The following is a 14,950-nucleotide window of genomic DNA, read 5'->3' as shown; positions in this document are numbered from 1 at the left end:
TATACCGCATTTCAAACATTTGCAAACGAGCAGCGCTACAGCCACTGCACCAAAAATGCAGTGGCCGGCCACCGCACGCAATGTGGGGTCCATTCCGGGTCCCGCACCGTTCAATAATTTTTTTAAAAATTTAGTGGGCATTGCAGAACATCAGCTCGATCCGATATGTGTAGGTGCTCAGATCAAGTTTCTCATCTTTGGAAAATCGGAAAAAAGGGAAAGAATGGTTTTCTAGTTTACACTCATTAATATTGTGCGATGTCCCTTGATATTTGTGTAATTGAATAATTTCATCGAGAGAGAAGTTTGAGGGTGAAATAAGACGATTGAATGATACTATATATTTCTGTAGGACAAAATTATACAATTAGATACGCCATTGAAAAGCTAGTTCAAAATTCATCACTACAATATTTTTTTTGACATGCACTACAAATTGGGTTTTGTAAATTTCAACGAGTTGGATCTTGTCCAAAGTTAGCTGGTGAAAAAATGCTGGTAAAAGTGATATATTCATAAGTCAAGTAGGTGACCTCACTAGCCCAATTTTTGTTCTGCCATTGGCTAGACTTAATACTCTCAATAGGTAATAAGGAGCAAGTAGCAATGCTACCGACCATAATTTCTCCTTTTAAAATTACTCGCGAATTGATGTGTAAGGATCAGATTTCTCCTTTTAACAACTGTTACATTGGGCACTTGGGCAGAAAATGGATAATATTTGCATCAAGACAGATTGTGCAGTATTTGTCCAAGGGCTTGTAGATCGCAGAGTGCCCCTTATGATGTTCAAGTTGCTTTTTCTGATTTCTGTTCTTTGTGTTCTAAGTTTAATGCTGTAAAAATTGTTAAAATTTCTAGACTGGACGTTAAAGCTACCCATGTTAAAGTTAGGGTGGCATTAATGCGTTTGTAAGGTTAATTTTCGTCTATATACAATTTATCTTTGGTAAAAACAAAAAAATACGGCCTACGTACAGTATATATTAGCGTTTCTTCCGGGCCGGTCCTTTCTAAGTCCCACATAGTCCCGCACATTAATTCAAAAATGGTACATGGCTGACAAGGTGTCCATATATTTATTTCTCTCAATAATACCATTCAGTGTATACGCCCGCATTTAATGCTCCCATGTCACTCTGTCCTTGCCGGCCGCATGGTCCCTGAGGAACTTCTATTAATATGCGGGAGAATTGACTACCCAGATTGGTACATCTATTGATTGAACGCACAGGATTTTGTCTATGAACCTACTTTATCACCATCATCTTCAAATCTAATGGCTCGTATTCCCCCACTCTCTCCAATGTGAAATGTATCTTCGCACCCAATATTAACTCCAAATCTCACCCAGGTAAACGCGTCAACTGAAAATTTCTCTTTTTAAGCCTTTTCTCTCTCATCATTTATACAGTTCTATGGCCCGTTTGATAACCCTCTTAAGCTTTGGGATTGGACTACCAATCCCAAGGGACTTCTAAACGCTTGTTTGGTAACCCAAATAGATTCGGACCAATAATTTCTTGGGATGAGTAGTGTGGCCTTTAGGGTTCGCTTGGATGAGGTATTAGATTTGGAGGTATTATGTAAGAAGGGGGGATTGGATAGTAAGAAGTATTATGTAAAAAAAGGTGGGTCACATTGATGTGACGGTGAGATTAAATAATAATACTTGGTTTTAATGACGCATAAAATGAGGGGATAAAGTTATTTTGTAGTTGAATGAAAGAGAGAGGGTATTATAAGGGGGATTCCACATTCCCAGCTCCCACCCTAACCATGTGTAAGCCCTCCTCGGGGGGGGGGGGGGGGGGGGGGGGGGGGGGGTTATGGAGTAGGGGATATTAAGATATCCCCTGATTATTGGCTTGCCAGACCACACCATAGAGGAGGGCCCACGTATTAGAATGATGTATATTACAATACCCCTTTCTATTATGGCATCCAAACATGCCCTTAAGGAGGATTTATAATACCCATTGGGACTTGGTATCGGTAATCCAATCTCAAGTAGGTTAATGCCAAAATACAAAGTTGCCCTTGAACTAGTAATGGAAGCTACTTTGCATAAGGGCAAAAATGAAAATATATACTATCAATTCAATCCTATTCCATGGAAACAAACATGGTATTAATAATAGAAAAATTCTAAAATCAGCTTAATTGGCTGTCAATAGTAAGTATGTGAATGTATATTAAAGGGTATAAAAATTATATAGAAATACATGTTTTTCTTGTCTTTTAGTTTGGTTATTGTGGCTGACAATAGCAAGACCGTTAATAATCTTATCATCTAATCTCATCCCAAACAAATATACTCATTATCAATTTCTTTTCATTACTAATCCATTCTCATTATTAATTCAAATCCTAATCTCATCTCTTTACGAATCCTACCCATTTATTACTGTTATCAAACGGGGCATAAAGAGAACTTGTTCTCAAAAGAAATACTAGTAATGTAAAATTCACTATTAATACTATTGGTTGAATTAACAATTAAAAATATAAAATTCACAACTAACAGTGTTAATTTTATCTAAATTTATAGGGGACACTTAAATATTCATCTTTAGATTTCATCCCGCTTAAGAATTCATCCCGGTCATTTTGAACAGTTATGTTTTCATCATTTCAGATGGTGAATTACCTATATTACCCTTTTAATAATATATTCATTTACTCCCTCTGTCCCAAATTCTTTGTCCGGTCCGCAAAACGGAGTGTTAAAAATAATACAATTTTTGCAAAAAAAAATCGAAAGTTTTTCAATAACTTACTAGATATCAATGAGCATTATTTTTAAAACTCTGTTTTGCAGATTGGACAAAGAATTTGGGACGGAGGGAGTATGTTTTATTAAATTGACATCCTAAATTAGTGGGATTCAACTATTTTTTAATTTAGTAGGATTCAACCATTTCCTAATTTAGTGGAATTCAATCTCAATAATTACGGGATATAATTATGAAAGATGATTTCAAAACTTAAAAGATTTGTAATAACCAAATTTCACCGATTTACATTCGAAAACCATATTTATTTTTTCATTTTTACCACGTATTATCATGAAACATTTTGAAACATGATGAATTGACCATTTTTTTTTTTTTTGCAAAATTCTCATAAAATATATTTAGAACATATATAATATTCGTACTGGCCATATTTTTCATGGTTAATTTGTCATGAAAATAATAAACTAAAATCATGATTTCTCGGCGGAACTTGAAAACCCATAACATTCCGGAAAAATAGCCATTTTTTGAAACATGGTGGATTGACCATGTTTTTATTTTTTGCAAAATGATTTTAAGAAATATTTTGGAACATACACAATATTCAAACTGACCATATTTTTCATGGTTAATTTAACATAAAAAATAATAAACCAAAATTATGATTTCTGGGCGAAACTTGAAAACCCATAACATTTCGGAAAAATAGTATGAAAAACATGAATATAAAATGTTTTATTCATGAATATACACCACGAAAAAATATTAATATACAATGTTTCATTCATGAAAACTCAACAATATGAAAAATACATCATGTTTGAAACAAAAAAATACAATGAAACGAAAAATGCACAAAACTAAACGGAGCTAACCAGCAAAAATGTTGAACACCACTCTAGATCTTGGGTCGCTCTGTTTGCGATGCTACCTGAACCCGTTCTTCTTTATCAAGAATTGGCCGGAGGAACCAAATTGAGAACTTAAACATTGGATTTCCAAAGGCCAAAGGCTGAATTTTTTTTGAAACAACAAAAATTTATTAGGAAACTTGATAGGGTACATAAAGTCAGGGGCGAGGGGAAGGGGATTCAACCGAAGGTTGGATAATGAGCTGAGACCCAAACACTTGTGGGCAAAACCCAATAACACCCTACGGGCCTCAAAATGTCCAAATTGAAACAAATAAAGCTCAAACAAATCAATAGGCCTAAAATGCCTAGATATAAAAATTAAAGCACAAAGGCGAAAGCAGGCCCATAGACAAATGGGATAGGATTGCCAAAGGAAGGAAATTTGGAAATTTGGTCAACCTCATGGAATGGTGGCCATTTGGATCAAATCCAAGGTGGATATCAAGGCCTATACCATTGAAGATTTCAAGAGGAGCTAGCCTTGATGGAATTCGTTTGCTGAGACTATGAAGGATTCTGTTTCTGTCTTTTAGCAGTGGAGATATTGTGCTCCTGCCTTCGGTGTTTTTCCGTTTTGTTTCCGCCAATCTAATGATTTATTGGATCGTTCTCTTTTGTTTGGTTGTGGCTCTGCTATTCTAGCATAGCCTCGTCCATTCCCCTTGATGCATTTTTGTCGAGCTTTATAAAATTCTCTTTTACCGAGAAAAAAAAGAACATTGGATTTCGAACTTTGACAAAATGCACAAAAACAAGGATCTAGCCTCATATTACATATGAAACAAACTATTTTTTTTACGAACATTACAAGAAAATAGAACTAGATAGACCTAGCTAGTAATCAAGCATAAAAAACCCAGAAGTCTAATTATTTAGAGGAGTTGCTGATCAGTGCTGTTATTTAATTTTACAGGCTAGCTAGGTAGACAATACATAATACCCTTCAAAAGAGTAAAATGTTAAAAGAACTGGTGGTGGCTGTGGCTGTGGCTGTGGCTGTTGTGGTGGTGGTGGCTGTGGTGGTGGTGGTGGTGGTGGTGGTGGTGCTTTCCTCCAGTCATTGTGCAGGCGCCTCTTTTTAGACAAGCTACAATCACAACAAAGGTTTTAATATAAACAATAATGAAGATTGTAGTACGTATTAGCTTAGAAGGTTTTGATTGATGATTTGGAGAAACAGTATGTATTTCAGTTGACGAAGTTATTTTTTATTTGATTTTAATTGTCTTCAGTTAAAGAAAGTTGATGTACGTATAGATTAAGTTTAAATCCAAACCCTACTGTATTCAAAATTTCAATCCAAGTGGGTTCTTCATCCCTAGATCATTACGTGGATCTGACTCGTTTTCGTCCCAAGTTTCCCATTTTATAAATTTTTTTAAAAAATAAGTAGTTTATTTCAAATTTTCAAACTAAAAAATAATGCAAATGAGAAATAATTTTTAAATTTTTTTTGCACTGTTCAATAGATCTTAATGAGATCTATCAAATAAAATCCATATTGCTAAAAAAATTATTTGCGTAAACATATTATTTTTGAATTTGAAATTGCCTTCTTAAAAAATACTCTGTAAGTACTTATTTTGAGTTCTAGAACACAATATTGTAGGACCGGATGAAATCAGACGGAGATTTGCACAAATGCAACTGCTGTTGTCCGACAGATTTCACGTGGTCATTTAATATTAAAAACTCAGCAGGTGTTTTTATTGGGTTTTTTTCTCCAGATGCAGACATTTTTGTAACACTCCGTCCCACATTGGAAGTCTACATGGATGATCTTGGGCATAAAACAAATCTTGTGGGCTACTACTAGTACCTTGTGCTTAAGCTTTTGGGTCATGTGGTATGACTGGTGGATCAAAATTACGGTATTAAGTCAATGATTTGCTTGGGGTGTTACAGTTTTTCTTTGATTGGGTGTTTTGTGGGTTGGGCGTCTCGTTTTGTTTTGGTCCTTAGTGTCTTGGTTGGGGCATTGCCTTCCCTGGTCTCTTGGATCTCAGGTGATGTTTACCGTTGCACCATTGATCCATTTAATTTTTGCTTTCATTATTAAAAATTAAAAATTTTCTTTCGCCAAGAAAAATAAAAAAGAATCGTTGGACAAATCATATTTTTTCTCTGGTATAAATGTGCATGATTCAATCGTGGAGATCAATGACTACAACAAAAATGTGTTGTGACAAAAAAGTCATTGTGGAAACTCTACTAAAAATATATTTCAGCTAAAGTTTTTACTAAAATTTCTATTTAGTGACAACACACTAATTTGCTGTCACCGAAAACTTGCAGTTTTTTTTTTTGAACAGCAAAAGAATTTTATTAATCTTTGAAAACAAATTACAAAGATTAAATGGATCCAAAGCACAAAGCACTCGAAAAACTTGCAGTTAGTGATAAAGCATGGATGTTGTCACTCGAAATAATCATTTATTGACAAAAAAAAAATGTAATGTTGCATATCGTTAAATATATATTCGTGGCGAAAATAAACTTTTCCGCTAAATATATGACTTCTTATAATCCTACTTTATTCTTAAATTAGATTATAGACAAAAAAATTGTACTAATTAGATCTTTAATCTTGTTAAAGAAAGCTCATGTAATTGAGAGAGCAAAGGTTGGAATGCTGGTTGGGCTATTGGCTCCTTTGGCAACTTCTCTAATATTAGGGAGGGAATTAATAGGCAACATCATATCTACTATGGTTTGAGTTGTACAACATTTTAGCAATCGTCGTCTTCCCTATTTCACCCATTCCACATATCAAACGAATGCGAACTCCCGTTAACTTATATTTTATCCACGAATTAACATATATGCTTGGTAATTTGAGAATCCATACCTTTTACGTGGTCCCAAAACCCTAGCTGGCTCTTGAGTTCATCAATAATTTCTTCAATGAACTCGGCTTCCCTACAAGTTCAATTTAATGTGCAAAATGAAGCATGGTATATCAGACAAGATTTGAAAGGGAAAATCAAATCTCAATGTAGATCCCTAAACAAATAATTGTGTAGCACTGTTTTAGGCTATTCCTTCTTTTTTTTTTTTTAAAAGTAAGAGTTTGAGTATTTTTTTAATTTTTTGCTTGGCGAAAGGGAAAGATTTAGTAATCTTGACAAGGGTACATCAAAAAAAAAAAAAAAAACGTGAACATGCCACCAAGAATCTGCTGTAGAAGACAGAGCAAAATTCTTAGCGACTAAACAAAAAACATAATTAAAGAGAAAAGAGAAGCACCCCAACAAGTAGGTTGGGGGAACTTTAAACAAAATTACACTGGAATTTCAGTAGTCTATTCTCCCTCTTTATATTGTGTCTATGGACTATAAAATGCGGTGTCTATGAACTATATATTGAGTACTATAAAAATTACCCATGGCATTGATTTCGCGAAACCATCCCAGCCATACCAGCGACCTCTTCAAGCGCCGCACTCCATCCCTTCACTTTCTCATGTGTCACTTTTTTTCCCCTGAAGTGCAGATGTTTGGCTTGCTTCTTAACTTCCAACGGATCCACCTCATAAAACACAGGCAAAACAAAGTGATCTGACTTCTTCCATTGCTCGAGTATCATCTGGAGTTCAAACAGGCACGCGGTCGAATTGGCATAATTTTTCGACAAAATGACCACGAATATCTTGGAATTCCCAATCGCTTTCTGCAACTCGGATTTGATAGGCTCACCCATCTCGATTTCATCATTGTCTCTGAACGTTCGGTAACCCTTGTGCGTCAGAGCATTGTAGAGGTGATCGGTGAATTTTGTGCGAGTGTCTGGGCCCCTGAAGCTCAAGAAAATGTCGTACGGAGCCATGGAAGAAAGAATGCAGGGTTTCTTCTTAATTTGCTAATATCTTCAGCTACGAGATGAACGGACAGGGACAAATTAAGTTATATAGAAACAATGGACAGTGAAATCAATACTTAAAAACGAAATAAGTCTTTTGCAAACACTGTTTTTAAAAGCAGATATAGCAATACAATAATTTTGCCAAAAGGAATTATGTATTCAGCGCATTTTTTAGTTGCACGGAATACTAAAAGAAGTAGTGGCCGTGGTGATGCTTCACATGTTTCTTTGCTCAGTATTGCTATATACGTCGAAAGTTTTACCCAAAAAATGACCCGAACACACACACAAGTGTGTGGATTCCACACACTTGTGTGTGTCTTTGGGTAAAAATTTCGGGGTCCTTAGCATTTCTGTTCTTTGCTTCTTTCTTCTGATCATGATGCTCATTGAATGCATACCCATTGAAAAACACATATTCTTATTGCAATTTACGCAATAAGAAGTTGCCCGGTCGAAGCAACACCAATTACTTCATAGGTAATTGTCATTTTCATGATTTTGAATATGCATTTCTTCATTCTCTTTCTGCAATTTTTTAATACCCAAAAACTTAATAGACTGAAATGATCAGCAAAGTGGCAAAAGAAACTAGCCGTGTAACATCATGCATCTTATGCGAGAAGAAGTTGACCTGCCATTTAAAATAACATGAACCACTCCTTAGGTAATTGTTGCATTTACGAATTTGTATATACCTTCTTTATTTTCTCTTTATGCAATTTTTTAATTCTTAACCGCGTAATATGATTTTTTTTCTCTTTATGCATTTTATAATACTTTTTTCCCTCTTAATGCACTTTATGATATCCAAGTAAAAGATTATATTAACTTTTTTTTTTCTCTGTTTGAAGATCTTTTTTAAGTTTCCAGCTTCCACCTTAACCACAAGTTTTGAACACCAAATATTTTCCTTTGCCACAGCTTTTGAGCACTCTAAACGCAACCCGAACTTTGCTCTAGACGAGTCCACCTTAAAACTGGATGTTCTTTTTTGAAAAATAATTTTATGGAATTGTTTCCCAAAATAAAAAGAAATCCTCTTTATTACAGCATAATATGTAAGTAATACAAAGTATAATTCTGAATCTTATTTTTGATATACTAATATTAATATATGCGCAAAAGATAGGCTACAATTTTGCTTACGTTCTATCTAAAATTTGCATTGTTGAAGATTCATTGAATTCAGAACTAGAAGATGGATATATACCATAAATTAATTCATAGGTAATCTAGTAGTTTGGAAGTAGAGACGATGATTTGAATCGTCCATAAAAAATAATCAAAATATCCTTCCAAAATGCCTAATTTGGATAGCATGTAACTACTCCCTTCACCCCTTAATTTTAGTGTACCTTTTAAGCTTCCCTGTCATTTTTAAACCCCCAAAAAACTGTACTTCTGGAAATAACTAACAATTGGGCACCATTCAAGAATCGAAAAAACCAAAAAATTATTACCATAAATATATTATTTTGGGTTCCAAAATAGTAAAGAATTTAAAAGAGACTAAAATTATTGGACGAAAGGATTGTATGAAAAAAAATTAATTAGCTTGCGCTATGTGCCGTGCATAGCACGGGTTGTTGCTAGGATGCTAGTACTATATAGTAAACATAAGGGAAAAGTAGTGGGAAGAGCTAACAGGATGACAAGCTGCAGTTTACCTTGTCTTTGTTTATCTTTGTAGGGTTGGGTTGAACTTTCTGGTTCTTCTTCCCTTTTACTCGATGTACTCTCTTCGAGTTTAATAAAATTTTCTTTAGAGCCGATAAAAAAAAAAACTAGTGGCTTAAGTTTTCCCAATTCCAAAGATAACAAAAAGAAGAAGAAGAGAGAAACTGAATGTTATTACGGGTTCAAGTCAAATTACAATGTTCAACACTAATTAACCTAGGTATATATAAATAGCCCTAGAAAAAAGATACATAAGAATATGCCTAGTAATGAAACATAAACAACCCATGAGTATAACTATTTACAGCAGTTGCTGATCGCTGCAAATTTAATTATATACTATGTAGACAATACATATTAAGAGTAAAAAGTTAGACGAAGTGGTGGCCGTGGTGATACTTCATATGTTTCCTTGCTTCTTTCACCTCATGGTGCTCATGCAACGCGTACCCACCGGCTGCAACTGCAATCGTAGCTGCAATCTCTTCCTCTATCTTGTGTGTGTGAGCGCAAGTTGGGTCTTTCTTTATCATGTGCTTCTCATGCTGAAATTTTCATTACAAGAAAAATTTAAAACATGTGACATTTAAAGTGAGCAGTACTTTTTGAACAATAGGACAAAAAGGATTTGGATCCTCTCCGGTCCAAAACGAGACAGTCAAGACCGCTCATTTGCTACAATGAATGGTCGAGATTTGTTTAAAAACTCTTCCACTTAGTTTGGACTGGAGAGGATCTGGAAAGAAATGGATCCTCTCCAGTCCAAACCTACTGTCCATGTGTCGACCGTCCATTGGTATAATCAATGGTTTGACTTTGTTTAAAAAACTCTTCAATGGAATGGATGGTCGATAAATGGATTGTCTCATCCAATCCAAACCATTGGACTGGAGAGGATCCGGACCGATTGCTATCCGTTCATTATTCTTTTTGCTTCATTCTTTCAACCGATTTGTGAAATTAATACATGAAATGATCACGGAATAAATAGTGTTGACGAACATATATTTGCCCACAAAATACACACTCTATATTATATGTATAATCGCCCCGAAACTACAAGTGTTAGATAAGTAACCGTTAGAGTCATAGCGAGACATACCACGGCAAAAGCGCCGGCAGCAATGGCACCGAGCTCAGCGAGGTGCTCGTTATGCTTGTGGTGTTTAACTTCTCTGGCATAATCAATCGGCTTAATGTCTTCCTGAACGTGGCGGTGGTGTTGGTGATGGTGGTGGTGGTGCTTTCCTCCAGTCATTGCGGTGGCTCTTAACAAGACAAAAAAACTACAATCACAACAAAGAATGAAGGATCTAAACTAGAAGCTAGGTTTTGATTGATGATTTGGTTGGAGGAATTCATCGGTGTTGGTATTTATAAGGTAATCTACTACTAATCTTTGGGCAAAGACTCCATCATCACGTACGCGGTTCCGTGTTGATATGTCAAACGGTATCTATTTCGGCTGAAGAAGTTAATTTTTTTATTGATTATATACTACTTAATTGTTTTCATGCTGAAGATCAAAGTTGATATACATATATATACTTTGTTCTCGAAACAGCCTAGCTTTACGTGTATTCATAATTTTCAAATCCAATTCGTGTATTCAAAATTTCAAATCCGAGTGGGTTCTTCATCCCTAGCTAGATCGTTCATTACGTCGATCTGACTCGTTTTCGTCCCAGATTTTGCCGAGTTTTTATAGGAGTACTATATGACCACGTGAAATCAGTCGAACGACGACAGGAGCACAAATCGTGTATTGAAACTAATTATCTAGACAATGCAAAAACGGCTCCCAAACAGAAATTGAATAAGAATAAATACAGACTCTAATAGTTTGCCGGAATTTAAAAATCGCCAATAAATCTAACTCCAATGAGAGAATATATAAAACAGGGGTATGCACCAACACCCCAAGAGGAAACCCTTCGCGGGGGTCTAGCAAGGTCACAATTATCAAGAAAACAAATGTTTCTCATTTGTCATGTAGTGCACATTAATTTTTTAGGGCAATGGTGACACTTCACATGATACGTAAATATGCTACTTGAATATAGTTACCATATAATTGCTCATGTTCAAATACACAAACTTTATATGTGACAACTTTTATTATGCGATGTCCCTCGATGTTGTGTAATTGAATATGTTCGATGAGAGTATGAATTTTGAGGGTGAAATAAGACGATAATGATAAAATTATACTCACATATACGAATCAAAATATAGTTGAAAATTCATCACTAAATATTGTGCTTTCGTAATTTATAACTGCGTGGATCTTGTACAAAAATTAGTTCACTAATTCTTTGGTGACTATATTTGAGTATCACATTTTGGGTATCATATGATGTGTCACCACTGTATTGGTAGAATGCGCCTCATTTGTCATGTCGTGGAACACATTCTAGAAACAGAGCCGGCTCTGATTTTTCGGGGGCTTAAAGCAAAAATTAAAAATAGGGTCTTTTTTGTTGGATTATAATAAGAGATAAAAAAAAAAGGAGGGGTCATTACAATTCAGAATTTTTTGGAGGCCTAAAGAGATTGCAATACTTACTTTAGCTCAATACCGGCTCTGTTTACCAATATAATAATGACACCTCATATGGTACTTAAAATATAATACTCAGACATGGTCACAAAATCGAGATCAAGTCAAGTAGGTGACCCCATTTTTGTTCAGTAGGGGCCCTGGCATTGGCTAGACTGACAATAAGAATCAATGGTAGTATGGTATGGACGAAAATTTCAACTCATCAATTACTCCATCCGTTCCCATTCTTTTTTCTCTCGTCCTATTTTAATCGGACAAAAACCTAAATATAACTTTTAATTGGTAATACTACTTATATGCAATATAGATCTTGTTTAATTTGATAGATCTCAATAAGCTCTTTTAAATGATATTTTCAAAATCACCTAAAAATTTACAGATTGCAAGATATAAACAATTGAAAAGTGGCACAGATTTTCAAAAATGACTAAAGAATTGGGACGGAGGGAGTATTAAATTACTCAAAACTTAGGGTGTAAGGATCAGATTCATTCTAAATTAAACCTACGACAGTACATGGATGTTAAAATCTGGTTCATATATTCCACTCTATAGATAATTTTACCTCAACAGATTATGATTTTGTTGCCTTTTCTTATGTGTACACTTTTCAACTAATGACGATGTTAACATACAGGCCGGAGGATCCGAAATGAGAACTTAAACATTGGATTTTCATCTCTGAGACAGTTTACACATAAACAAGGATATTTCCTCGTATAACATTTGAAACACGATATAGTCTTACAAACATCACATGAAAACGTACTGAACATGATAACACCAGCCATTTTTCTGTGATAATTCATGTTTTCGGGCCAGTTTACACACATCGATCTCGACTAATCATCGGGACAAGATAAAACCACTTCTACTAGACCAATATCACAAAGAGCTAGAGACCTAGTAATGAAGCACAAACAACACACAAGTTTAATTATTTAGTGCAGTTGCTGATCACCGCTGAGTATGTGGATTACAATACATAACACCTTTCAAACCAAAAGAGTGAAAACTAAAAGCGGTGGTGGTGGTGATGCTTCATATGTTTCTTTGCTTCTTTAGCCTCGTGGTGCTCATGCAATGCATAGGCTCCAGCTGCAACTGCAACTGCGGCTGCAATTCCCTCCTCTATTTTGTGCATTTGAGCGTGCGCCGGATCTTTCTTTATCATGTGCTTTTCATGCTAAAAATTTTCATCAGAAGAAAATTCTCTAAGTATATGAGACATGAATATAAAAGTGAGCATCACTTGAACAATAGAAATAATCCAATAATAGGTAAAACAAAATACAATTTCGAGTGGTGTAGTATTACGTACAATTTTTGTTTTAGATCCAGAATATATTTCATTATGAATTGCAGAGTCGATCCTAACTTGTAAAATTTCATTAGTGTTCTGGATGAATGGAGAAACAAATAATAGAAAAACCAATTGTAAACACATAATACAAATATTTTGGGGCCCCAAAAAATAAGAAAAACTTAGGACCCCGATGCGGCTACATCTTCGACGTATGTTCAAAGCCGGCCTTGATTGTAATCTGATCTTTTTTTTTCCTTACATACTTTCAAATGATCTTTTTTTTCCTTACATACTTTCAAATAAACGGTGAAATTAATCCACGTAATGATCATGGTATAAATAGTTTTAGACGAACATATTTTTGCCTGCGAAAATAAATACTCCAGTTAACTTATAATCGCCAGCATATTTTGTTTTCAAGGATTAATAAAATCTTTTTTGCCGTTAAAAAAAAAAAAAATTCTCCGGCAAGCTACAAGTACGAGATAAGTAAGTGAATTATAAGAGTCTTTGAGAGAAATACCACGGCATAAGCACCAGCAGCTATGGCAGCGAGCTCGGCGAGGTGCTCGTTATGCTTATGGTGTTGAGCCTCTTTGGCATAGTCAACTAGCTGCTTGTCTTCCTGACTGTGGTGGTGGTGGTGATGGTGCGGGTTGTGATGGTGGTGGTGCTTCCCTCCAGTCATTGTAATTAACAATGAAGATGGTAGTGTAAACAAAGGTTTTGGTTGTTGATCTATTTATAATACTAGTTAAGTAATTAATCACGCGGTTACGTGTTTATGGCGGCCGGCCTCGTTGATATGTCAGTAGTACCTTATTTTCTACACTATATTCTACATACGTTTCCGAAGATAGCAGCCGTACTGAAATTTTATTTTTTTTATATCAATTCATAACACTATGATAAAAAATTAGTATAACGTTAAATTTGACTTCTAAACATTTTAATCGATAAAACAATGTATACACACCATTTGATCATGTACACCTAATATACACTGCCTTGTGGGAGACCCACCTTGGGGTCACACGTAAATAATCAAACCCGTTTAATTTGTTTAACATATGTTTTTTGACGATCCATTTATAAAATAAGCTATGTAGGATATCTTTAAAGACTTGATCAATTTTTCGCTCAACTTTTCATCAGAAAATTGGGCGAATAACTGATCAAGCCCTCACTGATATCCGGCTGAGTTAACTTTTTTTTACAGAGGTCTTTAAACAAATATTTTAAACAAATTGAATGACTCTGATCCTTTGTGTGAGACTCAACTAAGTAAGAGTGTGTAGTTTAGTATTTCAAAAGGTTATATTCTTATTTATTTATTTTTATTTTTTAGTTGGAGAAAGTTATGTTTGTCCGGTCCGCAAAACGATGACTCAAAAATAATGCATTATTTTCAATAAAAAATTCAAATTCTTTCATAAATTACAAGAACTCATCGATATCTAATGAATTGTTGAAAAAAATTCGAAGTTTTCTTGCAAAAGTTGTATTAATTTTACGTCCTCGTTTTGCAGACCAGACAAATATTATGGGACAGAGGAAGTAATATTCTCCAAAATGCCCTTTCCGTATATTCATATGCTAGTGGGGTTCTTCGACTTCATCCCTAGACTTTGTTCGGGCATTGAATTGTGAAGATGTTTTAATAATAAGAAAAAGAAATTATTTTAACTTGAGCTGTTGAGCAAAATGATGACAGCAAGCTAAAAGAAAAGTTGGGCAAGATGCCAACAAAAGACTACAAAATACACCAAGCCAAAAATCTACCCTTAACACCAATAATTCAATTGTGAAGACGTTGATATCTAACTAATCTTGATTAATTACTGCACAAATAATCTACTTAGTGACGACCACTTTTACAAAATGAATG

At 34.9% G+C, this 14,950-nt stretch overlaps 3 protein-coding genes across 3 annotated transcripts; all 3 read right to left on the bottom strand.

Moving 5' to 3' along the window:
* Positions 1–4,394: 4,394 nt before the first annotated feature.
* LOC131306480 (disease resistance protein Roq1-like) lies at positions 4,395–7,845 on the bottom strand. Its single transcript, XM_058332745.1, has 3 exons — positions 7,035–7,845; positions 6,501–6,571; positions 4,395–4,739 (listed from the first exon to the last, which is right to left on the bottom strand). Exons 1-3 carry the CDS (start codon positions 7,475–7,477, stop codon positions 4,612–4,614), a joined length of 642 nt encoding a protein of 213 aa, XP_058188728.1. The 5' UTR covers positions 7,478–7,845; the 3' UTR covers positions 4,395–4,611.
* A 1,505-nt stretch (positions 7,846–9,350) lies between these two features.
* Positions 9,351–10,602, bottom strand: LOC131306486 (abscisic stress-ripening protein 2-like). Its single transcript, XM_058332752.1, has 2 exons — positions 10,296–10,602; positions 9,351–9,738 (listed from the first exon to the last, which is right to left on the bottom strand). Exons 1-2 carry the CDS (start codon positions 10,449–10,451, stop codon positions 9,565–9,567), a joined length of 330 nt encoding a protein of 109 aa, XP_058188735.1. The 5' UTR covers positions 10,452–10,602; the 3' UTR covers positions 9,351–9,564.
* Positions 10,603–12,446: 1,844 nt separating this feature from the next.
* On the bottom strand, positions 12,447–13,750 carry LOC131306485 (abscisic stress-ripening protein 2-like). Its single transcript, XM_058332751.1, has 2 exons — positions 13,586–13,750; positions 12,447–12,942 (listed from the first exon to the last, which is right to left on the bottom strand). The coding sequence occupies exons 1-2, from the start codon at positions 13,748–13,750 to the stop codon at positions 12,772–12,774; spliced, it is 336 nt and encodes a 111-aa protein (XP_058188734.1). The 3' UTR covers positions 12,447–12,771.
* Positions 13,751–14,950: the final 1,200 nt, after the last annotated feature.

This window comes from Rhododendron vialii, chromosome 11a, assembly GCF_030253575.1.
Source record: "Rhododendron vialii isolate Sample 1 chromosome 11a, ASM3025357v1".
NCBI classification, from domain to species: domain Eukaryota; kingdom Viridiplantae; phylum Streptophyta; class Magnoliopsida; order Ericales; family Ericaceae; genus Rhododendron; species Rhododendron vialii.
Note: the sequence above shows the minus strand (reverse complement) of the source record. Positions and strands in the feature narration are given on the sequence as shown.